Genomic DNA, 17,618 nt, shown 5'->3' with positions numbered 1-17,618 from the left:
TTGACTTAGAAATTAAAGATAAAAAGGGAGTAGAAAATTCTGTAGCAGATCATTTGTCTAGGCTGCAGATCACTAACATGCAGGAACAGGCGATCAATGATTTCTTAAGAGGTGACATGCTGATGACAGTTAGCGACTCCAACCCGTGGTATGCCAACATAGTGAACTACATGGTATCCAAGTACGTACGACCAGGGTAAAATCAACGAAAATTGAAGTATGAAAGTCGCCGTCACATATGGGATGAGCCATACCTGTATCGGGTCTGCTCTGATGGCCTACTACGGAGATGTGTGCCAACTGAAGAAGGACTAAAGATCATAGAACGATGTCATGCCTCACCCTATGATGGCCATTACGGTGCATTCCGCACCCAGGCCAAGATTTGGCAAAGTGGTTTCTTCTAGCCAACAATGTACGAAGACTCAAGAGAATTCGTCAAAAGATGCACCAGCTGCCAGAGGCAAGGAGAAATCACTGCTCGCGATGCAATGCCCCTCACATACAAATTGCAAGTCGAGATATTCGATGTTTGGGGTATAGACTTCATGGGACCTTTCCCTAAGTCTTGCAGCTGCGAGTACATTCTGGTGGCAGTCGACTATGTCTCCAAGTGGGTTGAGGCTATGCCGTGCAGCGCCGCGGATGCGAGGCATGCCAAGAAGATGTTAACAGAAATCATCTTCCCAAGATTTGGTACCCCCAGAATGGTCATAAGTGACGGAGGTTCTCATTTCATTGGCAAAACCTTCCGAGACCTCCTACGAGAAATGAGAGCCAAACACAATGTGGCCACTCCTTACCATCCACAGACCAGTGGTCAAGCAGAAATATCAAACAAACAAATCAAGAATATTCTGCAAAAGACGGTCAACAAAATGGGAACAGGATGGAAGGATAGATTGCTGGACGCGCTGTGGGCATACTGGACAGCGTACAAGACACCCATTGGGATGTCCGCATATCAGATAATTTACGGGACGCCATGTCGACTCCCTGTAGAACTTGAGCACAGAGCATACTGGGTCATTTGGAATTGGAACATGGATTTTGAGGGAGCAGGAGAATGGAGAAAAATGCAGATCACTGAACTTGAGGAATGGAGAGAAAAGGCTTACCACAACGCAAAGATATACAAAGAAAGGACAAAGCGCTGGCATGACAAAAGGATAAAAATCAAGAAATTCAAGCCAGGAGACAAAGTACTGATGTTCAACTCTAGGGTTAAGCTTTTCAGCCATGGAAAACTGCGCAGCAAATGGGAAGGACCGTTCGACGTCATCGACACCTCTTCGCACGGGGCAATCACATTCCGCGACGAATCAGGTAACATATTTAAGGTAAACGGTCAACGCCTAAAGATTTTCCTTGAGCCAAACGAATCGTTAGATGAAGAAGTGGATGTTATTGAATTAATTGACTATGAGCCATGATGATCTCATCTATTGCATGCTTAAAACCCTACATAGTTGTCATTTTTGTGCTTAGAATAGGTTTTGTGGGCCTAGGAAAAATTTGGTGGCCTACCGGACCCACCAGGGTGGTTCGGCCGAACCAGGGCGGCGCCCGATTGGCCTCAATTTTGAATGGCAGTCTCCCCCGCTCGTCCTGAGTCTGTTTAGATGCGAGTTAGGAGGTAAATCAATCGTACCTGAACCAGAGCCCCTGTTCTTCCTCCTCTCTCTCACATTTTTGCAACCTTTCTCTCCATCTCAACCCAATTCCGTTGCTCCACCATCTCCAACTCACCAATGGCTGGCAAATCTTTGATCCCATTCATCGGCTCCTCAAATTCCACATACAACCTCGACGGAGAGCCGACACCGGCGAATCAATTGATCCCGGTGGAGCACTGCACGATGGAAGGGGTAAATGCACTGTGGGCGCAGCCCCTTGCAACAGTGCCAGGCTCCCCAGCAAATTTGGAGCCCATCAGCGAGCTCCCTGGTTTGGCCGAACCAGGGGTTCGGCCAAACCCCTCTCGGCCCCGTTCGGCAGCGCGATCCCTCTCCCCTCGACATGTCACAAGAACAAAAATCCAGGGGGATTCGCCTGCACGACGGCCGACTACGGGAGAGCTCGGCTTGTTAAAGGCACGATGCCTTTTCCAAGATGACGGGAAGGCCGCGCTGCCTCCCGCCAAGCATTATGTGGGCACCCTCTTCACGAAAGCAGGGGATGAGGTGCTCCACAAATACACCACACCCACCGTTACTCTATCCACTCCATAGGGGGAGCGTTTCTGCATTCAGGGAGTGCGAACTCCCGGCGGTGGGTATGGTAAGGGTCTACTCCAGCCTTTGACGGCATCGGAGAAGGAGGGGGCAGCGGAGTCCCGTAGCCCTCCACCTGTGAAGGTGAAGCGTCATTTGACGCCCCTCCAATTGTGAGGCCCCCCGGCCAATTCCAAGAAGATGAGGTAAAATCGCCGGAGCCCTCGATCCACAAGCTCGCTGCTCAAGTGAAGAAACTCCACAAGGAGAACATAGAGCTTAGGGATCGCAATGCGGAGCTAGGGGTAGAACTTGCTGAGCTTAGGAATAATTTTGATACCCTTAGTCGCGGTTTGTGCGCTAAGATCAAGCGTGCATTCATAGAGATGGGAAAGGAAAATATGTATTATGCTAATTAGATGTTTCCTTTCCCATGAATAATATAGTAGTAGGTGCTTGGTTTTATTTTTTCCAATCATGTAAGCACTTGCTATAAATAATGTGGCTCATTGGTGTTAACCCCAATGTTTGCCAAAGTTTTTTTTTTTTTGTTCTATGTTTAATAAAGTTCAGGTTTTGAATAAGTGTGGGGGAGATATCCCAGCTTCTGACGTGCATATGCTCTGAAAATTGTTGAAATATCTGATCACCTGGAAGCACTAAACTCTGCAGAAAATTGCAGAGGTATTGGGCACCAGAGTGGTTCGGCCGAACCAAGTCTGGCCCAACACCTCCCAGTTTTCACAGATAAGCAGGTGAGCACGTCTTGTATCTATATATCTCCACCATGGTATAGTACTAGAGGTGAAAATTCAGGAACAATTAGTTCAAACATAAGTGAAAGATAAAATTTCCAACTAAAGAAATTCTTCATGTGTTTGATCTTGTATATTCATTATTCTCAGCTGAACTTGTGCTTGTGAACAACCATCCATGTTTAGGGAACCTTATGCATCTAGGTAATTGCTTTATGTGAGATGATTAAGATGAAAGGAATTCTTGCAACTTTTATGACTCTTGGGAATTTGTTTTCAAAAATAAAACTGTTTTAAAAGCTCTATCCTCCAATTGACTTTACCTTATACCTACCAAGGCCATATGCAAGTATATCATTGATCAACCTTAACATGCATATGACTGCTCGACATTATATTGAGCTTTGCCAAATTTGTGTGACTTATGTTAGATATCTTTCATACTCTCATGATCAAGGGGTCATTATCATTTCCACATATAAAATTGAGCTAAACTTCTACACTGGAAGTTGGCTTTCCACAAAAATATCCATCCAAATAAACTCCTACAATGAGTTATGCTTTCTTCTCCTGGAAAAGTTCTTGGCAAAAAGAAAATGAGAAAAGCAGGGAAAGGCATGGCTAGAGAAAAAAAAAGAAGAAGGAAATAAAAGCTTGCTCTCAAAACATTGGGTAAAGAAAATATAGCCATGTCCTCTCCACAATCATGCCAAGAGAACCAATTTGGAGAGAAAGTGTAGAAAGAAGGAGGATCATTTCTTTGTTTCATAATTCCACAAAATATTATACTTGAGTCCATATTTTTGGCTTTGCAATACATATGATGCAGGTATGTCACCAGTTTATCCCTATCAAGCTCCACATATCAGCCATAGAATAGGGGTAAATTCTGGCACACTTTGCCTTGGTGAGGATCCAAAAGAAAATATAAATCTTTGAGAGACAAGAGGGGAAGTCAAATATGAGGAACATAGCTAGTTTGCAAAAATTCATAAAAATCCCATGAGTCTGACAGAGAAGCAAGAAGGACTGGAATCAAGATCGTTCCATTTATCAATTACTCAAGATGGTAAGATAGCCACTGAAAAAGTTCACAGGTGCAGGTATGGTTGTGAATGGTTTATATGCTTGATTCATCTCTTGAAGAAATTCATTCTACATTAATCTTTACTCAGGGAAGAGCAAAGGGCTAAGTGTGGGGGGTTTTGTTGGCGGTTGTTAAATGCCGATTCTATACCGCCAACATCTGCATAAAGTTTAGATAATCAAACATCCAACATAGTGATAAGTGCTTAATCTCATATATTCCACAAGTGTTGGTATATATTTGTATGCAGATGATAAACCCCGGTGTTGGGAGAAAAATCGGACTAAAGTGAGGAGAATTATGCATCCATACAAGGAGGAGTTGTGAACTCATCGAAACATCAGTAAATCAACCCAAAACTCCAAGAAATAGATAAAGGAAGGTCCAGGGAGTCCACCGACCGAAGGCCAGGCCAAGAGGGCCCAGCCCAGGTTCGGCGAACCCTAGTGATCACCGTTGATCCCAGGTTTTGGCGTGGACGGTCGTGATGCATTCCTGATGGCGGTTACGGGGCATTTCTGACAATTCGCATAGTATAATCGTCATACCTACCTCTATATAAAGGTTTCACCTCCTCACTTCATACACACTTCCAAGCTTGAGCTGAATTATAAGAGGCTCTATTGTACTATATTATATACTAGAATAGGAAGAGAGTAGAGTAGAAGGAGTCAGAAGAATTCCGGAGTTGCCGGTAATCTTCTCCTACTTTTATTCTATCTATTACTCTGAATTTAATATAATATTCTTATGTTCTTATTTGTTTGAGCAATTAAATCCGATGTTGTACTATGATTGTATTATTATCTTATACTAACATATATATGTAAAACCGGCACTTCAACCATTTTTCCCGGTCCAATTACACACATGGGGTGTGTTTGCAAACCCTTTTTCCCAACCCATCTCCCTCATTTTCCACGCGCACGTTTTTCAAACGGCTAAACGGTGCGTTTTTTTAAAAAAGTTTTATACGAAAGTTGCTTAAAAAATCAAATTAATCCATTTTTGAAAAAAATAGCAAATACTTAATTAATCACGTGTTAATGGATCGCTCCGTTTTCCGTGTTTACTGTGCATGTTGGGAAACTGGAGTAGCGAACACACCCCATGGTGGGTCTTTTAACTGAATCAGATCGGCCGAGTTTCCAGTTCAGATGGGACCGCCGGTCTGGTCTGATCCTCGATAACCAGTGACGATCCTATATATACTTTCCTCGGGTACTCGGACCTCGGATAAATTATCCAATTCTAACTAAATTATATCATGTTAATTAGTATATAGATAAAAAAATTAGATAATTAATATGTATTGGATTCCCGATAATAAAACCAGTGTTGTGGTAGACAAGTTCATTAATACATCATCGTCAAACAACAGTACTGCAGTGTTCAGTGACACAGTACCAGCAGATTTCATATCTATATATAAGCACGGCTCATCACTTTGCCATCCAACAATGTGGGCAATATAGTATATATCGAGGTGCCACAAATAAATGGAAGGTGTCCATGCGGGACGGTGACGATGGCCTGCAGCTGGCTTGTTCTCACGGCCGCCATGGCTGTGCTAGCCTCTTGGTTGATCCGTTTGGCTTCACTAAAATGGAACAGCAGCCACCCATGCAAAGCTGATGAAGGCAGCAGGCTGCCGCCAGGGTCGAGGGGCCTTCCTTTTCTCGGCGAGTCGCTCGAGTTCTTCACTTCGAGCACCTCTCTTGAGCTGCCCGTCTTCTTTAAGCGCCGTCTTGATAGGTAAATAATATGTGTTCTCTCCATTAATCTAAAATATAAGCATTTCTGACTATATATACATGATGGATGGAGTTTCAAGCGTCGTCTAGACAGGTAAATATACATCTTCTTCCTCCATTCCTAAACCAATATCTTCTTCCTCCATTCCAAAACCTCTGTCTAGTTACGTAGCGAAAAATGTTTAATTATATTTTAAAACAGAGAAAGTTTAATAATGCACGTAAGCATACATCACGACATCACGTACAGCTCCGCCAGTTTGTTTCCTTGGTTGAATGCAAAACTGTGCTAACATGATCAGAACGTCAATATCTTGAGCGCCCATCGACGCGAGAAAGTTGCATCACAATATCAACATCAACATGAGAAGATGAAATTATTACGTACCTAAAAATTCGTCCACTTTTAAATGATATATCCTTAACATGGCATTCAAAGAGAGCATGTACTGCTACCGAATTGATTTTTCTGGACGACACTTTTTAGGACGCAAGTGGACCAAAACTGTTCCTGTCTGTAAAAAAAAAAAGGCCACATGCGAAAATGTATTTTTACATGTGGCCGATTAAGTGGTCCATCTGCGAAAATTGACTTATTTTCCCAGGCGAGCCTCCTAAGCGACCACATGCAAAAATGCATTCTTGTAGACGGGTCTCTTAAAAGCCTGTCTAAAAGTCTAACCTCCCCCCTCTCTTCTCTCTTAGCATCTTCAAAATTTTCTAAGTCTCTCACCTTATCTCCTCATCTCTCATTTTTTCCTTAGCGTCTCCTCTCTCTCCCCACTCATTTTATACCCCCTCTCTCTCCAAAACTTCTCCCGGCCACTAACCTCTCCTCTCTCTCCCCAACCTCTCGGGCGGCAGTAGGAGCGACGTCGGCGAGGACGAGTGGCAGCGGTGACATCGACGAGGGCTCGGCCTCCAACCGTCGTCTACCCCGCCACCTCTCCTCACTCTCTCTCTCTCTGTGTGCTTCTTCTCTCCCGCCGGAGGTCGCAGGGTGCTGGCCAACGGATCCATTGGCTGCAAATTCGACCGGCACGAATCTAGCGGTGGTTGCGATGGCACGCACGAGGGCTACGGCAAGCTCGGGCGGTGGCGTGCTCGGCCTCGAACGGTGGAGAGCGCAGCGGTGTCGGATCTGGCGATGGGGAGGACTGCTACAGCAGTTAGGAGGTGTGGTGACAACGGATCCGATGGTGTTGAGGGCGGCAACGGTTCGGACGCGCAGCGACGGTGACGATGACAACGAGTAGTGGTGGATTGCAGTGATGACGATAAGTAGTTGTCGGGCCTCGGCGACGACGAGTGGTGGCAGATGTGGTTTTCGGGATTTTTATTTTTCTCGTGATTTTTATTTTCACGTGCGGATGACATAAGCATCTATACACAAAAATCGAAATTCCGCGTGCGACTACGCCAACCGCATGAAAAAATAATGATTTTTACAGACACTTCAGAAAAGATGATCGGTCCAACTATATAAAAAAATAGGTTTTAATCGCATGAAAAAAATAGATTTTTAAGTAGTGTACATAAGTGGACATGAGCATTTCGTGAAGGACAAGACGGCGACCACCAGCGCGTGTGCAGGTAGATGTAGGCCGACCCCACACGTACCATGCACATGTCGTTAGCTTGGCCGAGAGTGTCCATTCCCCGTACGTCGTGTACAAGGGACACGAATGGCACGGTCGCTCTCGTCACGGGATTATTTGCGCCCGCTGCGCAAGAAGACGGAGAGATGGAGAGGCAGGAGGAGGGCGAGAAGAGAACCGACATACGGGCATTAATTTTTATCGCAAGCCAACGAAGGATGGGGTAAATTAGTACTAGGCAGATGAATTTTGTTCGGACATGTTTTTTCCCAATAAATATAATAGTTGAGTGGTTTATATTATATACTATATGAGACCCGTGCTTTGCTGTAGGAGTTTAGTAATATACTTCTTCCGTTTCACAGTGTAAGTCATTCTAGCATTTCTCATATTCATATCGATGTTAATGTGAGAAATGCTAAAATGACTTACATTGTGAAATGGAGGGAATAATAGTAATAGTAGAAATAGCGTGTAACATAGCTAGACGACGTAAGGTTATAGAATTTTTGATCGATCATTGCAAAAGGCTATAAACCACTTAAATTGATATGATTTATGATAATTTAAATAGTATACAGTAAAAGTAAAATAAGGTGATATATTTTTATAAGAGAAAAAAAGGAATAATTTGGACTATAGATTAATCAACTAAGGGCTAGAAACAATTAAAGTGATGTGGTTTAATGAGAGCGTATAGAAAACATTAATTAAGTGGGGATAAAGTATATATGATATTGTAGAAAATGATAGAGAGATATATGTTAAAATATTACTCCCTACATCCAAAAATATAACAAATTTTAGCAATCAAGATTTGTCCGAAAAAATAACAACTTCTCCACCAACATTCTATTCCCAACCTGTCGGTGATATGGGCCCGGGGGTATCATGTTTAGAGGTAGGAGGCCGCCCCAAACCCACGTGGCGTCCCCAGAGGAGGGTGGCGCTCGAGAGGAGCGGCGGCCGCCCCCTCAGCTTAGGGTACCGAATTTGGAGCGAGGAGGCTGCCCCCTAACCCACGTGGCACTCCCCTGAGGGGGTGGCGCCCGGAGTGGAGTGGCGCCTGCCCCCTTCTTGCTTGGGGGTCAGGCCCGTCCCGATCAAGAATAGAGGGACGAGGCTGCCCCAAGCGGCACGTGGCCCTCCACCGAAGGGGGACTGGGCCCGTGGTAGGGCGGCGGCCGCCCTCTCATGTGACTAGGGGTCGGGCAACCCCCGACCCCCTCTCTAGGTCGCCACGTGCGATAGGTTAGGTGGCCGCCTCCAGGCGGGCCCGTCCCGATCAAGACTAGAGGGAGGAGGCTGCCCCAGGCGCCAGGTGGCCCTCCCCTGAGGGGGGATCGGGCCCGAGGTAGGGCGGCAGCCGCCCCCTCCTGTGACTAGGGGTCAGGCTCCCTCGACCACCTCTCTAGGTCGCCACGTGCGATGGGTTAGATGGCCGCCTCCAGGCGCTCACCTACCTGCTTTTATGGCGATCTGAGCGGTTGCGCCACGCCGTATTTAATGTGGCGTGCAGTGCACTCAACCGATCTGTGATAGGTCCGTGACCGGTCGAATGACCGATGGGACGGCGGCTGTGTACCCTCGCCCTGTCAGTTTGTCAGGCGGCGTGCAGCGTGCTCCGTCCCGTCCCATCATAATAATGAGGGACTTCACAGCCTCTTACCCCGGTCAAAGCTGGTCCAACCACTCTAAACTGACCCGGGCTCCCGTTTCCTGGTGCGAACGAGAACCCGGAAGTCCTCATCCATTGAATGGCGAATGACAAGGGCGCCCTAGATGATTTGATGGGCCCCGAGCAGCAGCCAACGTGCAGATAGCTTCTTGGCTAAGGCACAAGACATGTAATTAATATAGAGAATATTTTCCCTTCTCCCTAGGTAGCACTCGCAGCACATGTGGTATCCCCTTAGAGTATAAAAGGAGGACCATACCTAGCGGGAAGGGGGATCGAACTCTGGATCCCCGAGCCAAAGCTTCTCTAACCCTAGCTTGTACATCGGAGATTCAGAGGCTTTGCAAGCACAGAAGAATCGTCATACACACAGGAGTAGGGTATTACGCTTCATAGCGGCTCGAACCTATATAAATCCCTTGTGTCTCTTTTGTCTCAAAAACCTCGAATCTCACCCGCTGCCCCCCGCCGAACTCAAAAAAGGGGGGCCTTAAGGTTCCCTGGTGGAGGAGATCACCCTCCATCATTCACTTCTACCTACTTTTGGAAATGATTGAAAACAGATGATTATATTGTGGACGGAGGTAGTATTGAAAATCAAAACCTACTTTTGGAAATGAATACAACCGAAGTGGTGTATAAAATGAAACAAGACCTCTACAAAATAATAATTGAGATATCATACCATATGGAAATGAATACCCTCCGTACACGTACCTAGTGCCCCAATAGTAGGTGCGGCACCTCCATATATAGGATAAGCGCATGTTCAATGGTAGAGACGAGTATGGTCTCTTAAACAGTATAAGATTATTTAGTGAACGTGTCTTTACAATAGTTGAGACGATAAAAGATCTAATCATTAACTCAAAAAATATTCCTTTTGTTAATATTCTTTTCTTCTTTTTACCCTCATGCAACCATATTTCCATATTGTAGTGATTAAGAGTCGTTTAGCCATTGTTATGCATGACAACAATGTTTTGTCTCTCCTCTTTCTCTTTCTTCCATGTCAACAAGTATTCCTAATTAGCAACGCTAAGAGACCACTATTGACAACCATTGTACATGCCCTAAGTCTGGGTCGTGTTGGTACGGGGCATGGTTTATAATTATAGAAGTGTGCCGATAACTTTTTAAAGTGGAGTATGTTACGTAGGAGTAGATCTCTTCCTCCCTGCACTGATCCACCCTACCCCTTAAAACTCACTCATCGTTTTCATATCCCTAAAATTTACCCGATCCCTTTTATACTCCTGAAATTTCAACATGATCTCTTCCATGCTCCTACCGTTATATTTTCCCTCATTTCACTGTTACGTTTGGTTGCAAATGTCTATTTTGTCCTTGATGTTTTAGGTTTGAATATAAGCTTAAAAAATGATTGAAAATTTTGTTTGAGTACATAGTATATGCATTTATGAAACTAATGAAACTAAATAATTAGTGTATAAAATTTTGGCATAAATTTTGAAAATAAAAAATATAATAAATTAAAATTTTTATTTGAAATTTTAATAGGACAATGGATTTTTTTACGGGAGCATTCATAAAGAAGTTATTGTGAGCATTGGTAGTCCTATCTTTGTATGATGCTCCTTATTTTTTATGACTTTTTGAAAAAATTAAATACATATTTTTATTTCATTATCTAAAATAAATTTTGAGATAAATAATGCATCGCACAACAAACTCATAATAATAGTCTCATGCGACAAACTTTTATATTTTTAATAATGTAATTCATAAATTTCTATGTTCATCGAAAGGGTAAAATTGTCATTATTATAGAGATTAGACGGTCAACTAACGTTCAACTGACGGGAGGGGTATGGAAGGGATCAAAATCAGGGGCATAAATGGGATTAACTAAAATTGTAGGGGTATGCAAGGGATTTTATCTTTAAAATATATTTGGGTATGCAAGGGATTTTATCCTTGAATCTTCGCATGTAAATTTTAAATTTTGTATTGGATTCGGTCTTTTTCTTGAGGATATGGTAATTTAGTGTCCATTATGGTGTTTCTTAATTGCTTTTTGCTTTTTATTATATCTATCGGATTTTAATCCAAAGATTAAAAATCTGTGTGATACGATCATAAAAATCTTTCGAAAGATGTATAGGTACTCCCTAATTTTTTTAAGCTGCATTTTTAAGCTCCAACCCTAAAATATTCTTGGAGTTGGATTTGAAACTATATTAAGGTTAGTAGTGTAGACATCCTTTTCACACTTCAGGCTCGTCAACACTCTATTATTTTAGGGTTGAAGCCATGCCAAACAAGACCAACATTAAGTTGTTGATGAGCAACCTGGCCTGACCATGCTAGGATTGGGCCCTAAATATAAATTAGGAACAAGTTCAATTAGGTCCCTTAAACTTGACAGCGGGTTCAAATTTCATTCTTGAACCGTAATACCAGATATAGCGGTCCCTCAATTGTTAAAACCGATGTAATATAAGGTCCAAGGCAGTTTGGATGGCCGTTTCAGCTGACGTGACGCTTACATGGCTAATTTGACTCGGTTTTCATCTGACATAGTACATGAACCAAAATTGAACAATTTAAAAATTAAAACAAAATATATAGGTTCATATGTTCAAACAATAAGATTAAAAAATAGTGGAAGCTACATGCCAGTGGGCCCCACTTCCTTCCCCTCATCCTCTCTCTTCTTTATCCCCTCCCCTTCTCCTTCTTCCCTCTCCCCTTTCTCCTTCTCCAAATGCGGCAGGTGGCACATGGCTGAGCTGGCGGGCGGTGGTGGTTGCTATGCGCGACCTATGATGACCAAGGAGGGGCCTTCACTAGACTTGAGCAGCAATGGAGGAGAGGCCTTCGGTGGACCTGGGGCGGTAGGTGCACTGGTCGATGGTGAACCCGATGACGCTGTCCATGGCCACAACACCGCGGAGGGAAGGGAGCAGCGGAAGATGGCCTTGAGAGCCATGGATCCACGTCGGGTGGACACCTCGTGCCGGCATCCGTCGTCGCCGCCGTGGTGGCAGCATCGGCAGGCACGACGTGGAAGACGATGCCCCTGGTGACGCTGCCGAGCACGGAGAGAGCCTTGAGGTTGGTGAGGCCCTATTGCAGCGGCACAGCCCCATTTGTAAGGAGTGGCACCGATCTGAATCCAGTGAACTCAACTCACCAGTGCGCGGCTGGTGTGGGCGACCGGCGAGGAGGGGCCTTCGGTGGACCTGACTGGTGCGCGGCCGACGAACAGCTCCAGGACATCCCGCTCTGTCTGCTGCCTCGCAGCATTGCCAGGATTTGTGCTGATCTACTCCATTCTGTCTCGTCTGCACCATCGCCGAGATTTGGAGGCCCCCGTTAGCTCCCGGCAGCTCATCTCTGTCACCAACATGCGTTGTCCATCAGCAGGATCGCCGCGTCCCGCCTTCCACACCTTCTCTACCCAGGTCGCTGCTGGCATCAGCCTCCATGGCTTTGGCGCCCCCAACTTCGCTGCTTCTCCTCCACCGTGCTGTCCTGTTCGGATCTCGATTACCGGTATTTGCTCCCGCCGGCCTCGTCCCCTTCACCGCACCTCCGGACTCCACCTGGGACGCTGGCTGCCTTCTCGCTATCCCTTGTCGTTGTCGGACCTGACCGCCGCCGCCATCGACCAGGGGGACCACCCCCACCGCCTGACTCCTACGGGTGCCACGACTCCGCTTGGATAGGTCGGCCTCATCCTCCTGCCGCAGCTGCTGGATTCCCCTGTTGAGGCTGCTGGCTCCGCTACGAGGGAAAGGCATTGACATATGGGCCCTTCTTTTTAATTTTTAAATTGTTAAATTTTGCTTCATATGTCACATCAATGCCACGTCAGAAAAAGATCGAGTCAATAGACGCCACGTGAGTTAAAACCGTTGTCCAAACCGCCATGGGACCTATATTGCACCGGTTTTGAGGGACTTGAAATGAACTTATTCCAATCAATTATCATGAGTATTTAAGGTTATGGGCCTTCAGGTTTTTGGTTGGCCTTTCCAAAAAACAACCCATGTTTTAACGGGGATTCCTAGTTGGCGCGTGCGCCGGCAACACGCACGCGGCCCAACCTCCCAGGCCATCACTTCCTTTTGCTTTTTTCGCTTTTTTCACCCCGGGGAGGCCACGTGTCATTAGCGCAGAATAAAAACACGATTAACACTGTGATTAGCGTCATAACTAGTTTTGATTTCTCGGTAATTTTTCGTGTCCTAATTTTTTTCAAGTAAAAGATTGAAAACAGATCTACACGTGAAAGTCAAATTTTAAAAACTTTCAATCTAGATTTAAAAACTTTTTAACTTGAAATTTGAATTTTTTATGTCAAAATTTGAAAACTTTCAACTTCTCATCTCAAATTTTAAAAACTTTCAAGTAGGGTTTGAAAACTTTCAACTCGAGACTTGGAAACTTTCAACTCGAGATTTTAAAAACTTTCAACTCGGGATTGAAAACTTTCAACTCGGATTTGAAATCTTTCAACTTGGGATTGAAAAACTTTCATCTCAAGATTCGAAAACTTTCAAGTTTCAAAATTTGAAAATTTTGAAAACTTTCAACTTGAGATTTAAAAATTTTCAACTCGAGATCGAAAACTTTCAAATCCAGATTGGAAAAATTTCAAGTCATGATTAAAAACTTGCTAGTTGGCGCAAAAAAAAAAGAATCAGAAAAGGAGAAAAAAATCGCAAAAAAGGGAAATACACCCGGGAAAAAAGAAAAAAACGAAAAAAAAGGAGGGGATACGACGTGGTGGGGGCTGCGCGTGGGCCGTGGGCCGGAGTTACGCGCTAATTAGCTCCCGCGTGTTTTAACACTACTACTCAACTTCATCTCTCTCAGGTACGGTCCAGTTTTCAGGACGAACATGGTCGGGCAAGACCTGATCGTGTGTCTCGATCCGGAGGTGAACAGCTTCGTGTTCCAGCAAGAGGAAAGGCTCTTCCAGTGCTGGTACCCTGATTCGTTCATGCGGATCATCGGCGCCGACAACATCATCACGACGCTCGGGTCGTCGCACAAGTACATCAGGAATCTGATCCTTCGGTTGTTCGGCCCTGAAAACCTCAGGCGTGCGATGCTCCAGGACGTGCACAGAACGGCTCAGGCCAGCCTGCTCTCCTGGCTCGATCGACCGAGCATCGAACTCAAGGATGCAGTCTCAAGCGTATGTCTGATGGAATGGCTATTACGGATTCACCCCCTTTAATTTTTTGCGATTGCAAATATTTCAGTTGAAGTTTTTCTCTTCTTTTTCAGCTATGTGTGAATTAACTCTGACTAGAGAAAATTTGAGTATGTTCCAGATGATATTCAGCGTCACAGCCAAGAAGTTAATTAGCTATGACTCCTTGGCCTCAGATGGAAAGATGTGGAAACAATATGATGCTTTCATTCGAGGTCTACTGGCATTTCCAATTGGCATTCCTGGCACCGCATTCTACAAATGTATGCAGGTAAATATCTACTAGTATATGGTGATAGATGGTTCAGCTACATGCATGTCAACAAAAAGGATACAAAACATAGCTGGTAATTGGCAGAAATAAATCAACTTGCAGAGGAGAAATAAATAGAGGAATTTAGCCGCTAAGTTATAGCATAATTATATATCCACTTATTATTGGTAAAAAAATATATCCACTTATCGATACAGAGGCCGGAATCCATTACCTTAAAAAAAAGTTATCGCACAGTTTTCTACTCTCTTCAAAGTTGACAATATATATATATATATATATATCAATTTGTAATCTTAAAAGGAGATCCCACATGGAGATGGATTCAATTCTTGCAGGGGCGAAAGAATGTCATGAAGATGCTGAAAGAATTGATTGATGAGAGGAAGGAGGCATCAGGGCGACGGGGAAGCATTGACTTCATTGATGTGCTGCTCGAGGAGCTGAACGAGGAGAAGCCTTTAATCAGTGAGAACGTTGCGCTGGATTTGATCTTCTTGCTGCTATTTGCCAGCTTCGAGACCACGGCATCCGCTATAACCGCAGTGGTCAGATTTCTAACGGATAATCCCGAGGCATTGCAAGAATTAGCAGTAAGTACAAGTCATAAACTTCTTTTACAGTAGATATATTTCCATCATTTTCAAACAGTAGTGATGTTTAGGGTTCATTATTAATTAAATTACTAGTTTAGGCCAGCATATTGTTACATGCAAATAATTCAGGATACATTTTGTTGAACAAAATGAGATTGATTTGTTGTTTACAGGAGGAGCATGATAACATTCAGAAAAGAAGGGTCGACCTGAACTCTGAAATCACATGGGAGGAATACAAATCTATGAAATTTACGTCTCATGTATATGACTTAAAATTCCTGAAGCATTATTTATATAAAAGATCAGCCATCCTCGCGCACACCCTCATCTCCTTAATTATTCGTAGGTTATACATGAAGCTTTAAGGCTTGCTAACATTGCTCCAGTGATGTTTAGAAAAGCCACAGAGGATGTTCATATAAAAGGTAAAAAAACCATTATAATTATTAACAAGAACTTGTACAAGAGATACATAACAGAAGTATGCATAGAGTACCAATTTGCAAAAAAAAAACCATTTTATAATATCTTCTTCTGAAATATGTTTGTCTAATATGTGCAGGTTTTTTTATCCCAAAAGGATCTAAAATTATGATTTGTCCTTCCACGGTTCACCTAAACCCTATGATTTATAAGGATCCAAATATATTCAATCCTTGGAGATGGAAGGTTTGTAAAATTCATAACGTATTTTCTATCATGTTTCATAACTAACCATGCATCTATATATACACTAAAATTTATATGTAATTTTTTCTGTAGCTTGTACTGTCCGTTTAAAAATATAGGGCGTATGTATTTTTACCACAAATTTCTTACACTATTTTTCTTACATTTACAATGTGAGTCATAAGAAAGAACGTTTGAACATCAATCCATAAATATCATTTTTATGGCAATACCTAGATATTATTGAATTAGTTGGTCAATACTCAAAATTGAACAGTCAAGTGAGTAGTGTATATATGTATGTATTTTTTTTCTATGTCATATAGTAAAAAAAACAATATTGAGAAATCTGGAGTGACTTGTATAGCATTATGCCATCTATAAGTTCTCATTTGTAATATGCATACTGCTCTGTACAGGATACTGCTGAACCAACCGGTGGTGCCTCCAAGGATTTCATGGCCTTTGGAGGGGGACTGCGCTTGTGTGTTGGTGCAGATTTCGCTAAGCTGCAGACGGCGATCTTCCTCCACTGCTTAGTCACCAAGTATAGGTAAACCTACTTGTACTCATCTACGGTACCTCAGTATTGAGATATACTTTTGTAAAGATTTACTTAGTTCAAAATCCATCAGAGAACTTCGATCGAGATCATTTAAATTTCATCGGTATTAAAAGATGTACTGTTTTGAAAAAACAAATTCTGTTATACAAGTAATGAATACATTAGAGATTGACATCTATAGTTGTTTTTCTACTATGTTTAACTCTGTTCAAAAATGATCTTTGGTTTATGCTTTGCAGATGGAAAGCGATCAAGGGAGGAACAATGGTGCTTGGTCCAGGACTACGATTCCCTGAAGGTTTTCACATCCAACTTTTCCCAAAACCTTGAAGTACCGGGGCCAGATACTTCTAGCCCCTACACAATATATGTAGCTCAGAAGCAACGTTTGAGATCTATATTGTTGATGATTGGTACTTCGATGTAATTTCCATTAATTTTCTGCTGTTCCCATTAGTTCACTGCTGAATGAGCTATGCTTATTCTTCACTTTGCCATAAATGTTGTGTGATGTCCAAATATCACAAATAAATGTAGATATGTTTGAGTCCTCTTAAGTAAAAATAATTTGCGAATAGTATGTTACTATAGTTCATTATATTCTTCACCTGTAAGCATGCCTCTCAAAGCATACCAGATGGGCTCTTCCTTTTTGGCTCCAAAATCAGGGTAATTACAGAGAGCCTTCCATTTCAAATCAAACTCACTTTTTCGCAGCGTACTCTAGTGGGCTCCCCAAATCTCTCCCAAATTTTCTTTTATAAAGAGTAAATTGCACCATGCATGCACTACAAGAAATGACATTCTACGACGAAAATCCCATATATAAAAAAAATCATAGATTAATGATGAGTTTCATTTGTCGATAATGTCACAAAGACTAGTACGTAGCATCGTCCAGTCGTTGTTATGATGAATTTAAAACGAACCATAAAAAAATATATCATGACACCAAATCAAAATGTCACAAACAAGGCATCTTTGTCAAAAAAAAAAAAACAGTATGGGTGGCACGCAATGATGAAGTTGTACAACTAGGGAAAAAAATGAAGTGGATATGGATGGATAATGCTCATACCATATTTTATTTTTCTTTGTTAGATAAAAAACGAATACGAATAACTCATATACGGAAACAAATACGAATGATCTCGAATACAAATAGGATTGAATATGATCGGATATGAATACGGAAACAAATATTACTCGGAACACGAAAACCACTAACTAAACTTCTA

At 42.9% G+C, this 17,618-nt stretch overlaps 1 protein-coding gene across 1 annotated transcript; it reads left to right on the top strand.

Annotated features, from left to right (window-relative positions):
* The first annotated feature begins 5,525 nt into the window (after positions 1 to 5,525).
* LOC127766546 (cytochrome P450 87A3-like) lies at positions 5,526 to 16,970 on the top strand. Its single transcript, XM_052291619.1, has 9 exons — positions 5,526 to 5,810; positions 13,931 to 14,255; positions 14,395 to 14,544; positions 14,886 to 15,140; positions 15,317 to 15,406; positions 15,493 to 15,571; positions 15,709 to 15,815; positions 16,235 to 16,368; positions 16,620 to 16,970. Exons 1-9 carry the CDS (start codon positions 5,584 to 5,586, stop codon positions 16,708 to 16,710), a joined length of 1,458 nt encoding a protein of 485 aa, XP_052147579.1. The 5' UTR covers positions 5,526 to 5,583; the 3' UTR covers positions 16,711 to 16,970.
* The last annotated feature ends 648 nt before the right edge of the window (positions 16,971 to 17,618 follow it).

This window comes from Oryza glaberrima, chromosome 3, assembly GCF_000147395.1.
Source record: "Oryza glaberrima chromosome 3, OglaRS2, whole genome shotgun sequence".
NCBI classification, from domain to species: domain Eukaryota; kingdom Viridiplantae; phylum Streptophyta; class Magnoliopsida; order Poales; family Poaceae; genus Oryza; species Oryza glaberrima.
The sequence above is the reverse complement of the archived record's forward strand: the minus strand, read 5'-3'. Positions and strand labels throughout refer to the sequence as shown.

Coding starts and splice junctions, on each gene's coding strand:
- LOC127766546 (XM_052291619.1), top strand. CDS start 5,584: ATGGCCTGCAGCTGGCTTGTTCTCACGGCCGCCATGGCTGTGCTAGCC. Junction 15,816..16,234: donor TCAATCCTTGGAGATGGAAG/GTTTGTAAAATT, acceptor TGCTCTGTACAG/GATACTGCTGAACCAACCGG. Junction 16,369..16,619: donor TGCTTAGTCACCAAGTATAG/GTAAACCTACTT, acceptor TATGCTTTGCAG/ATGGAAAGCGATCAAGGGAG.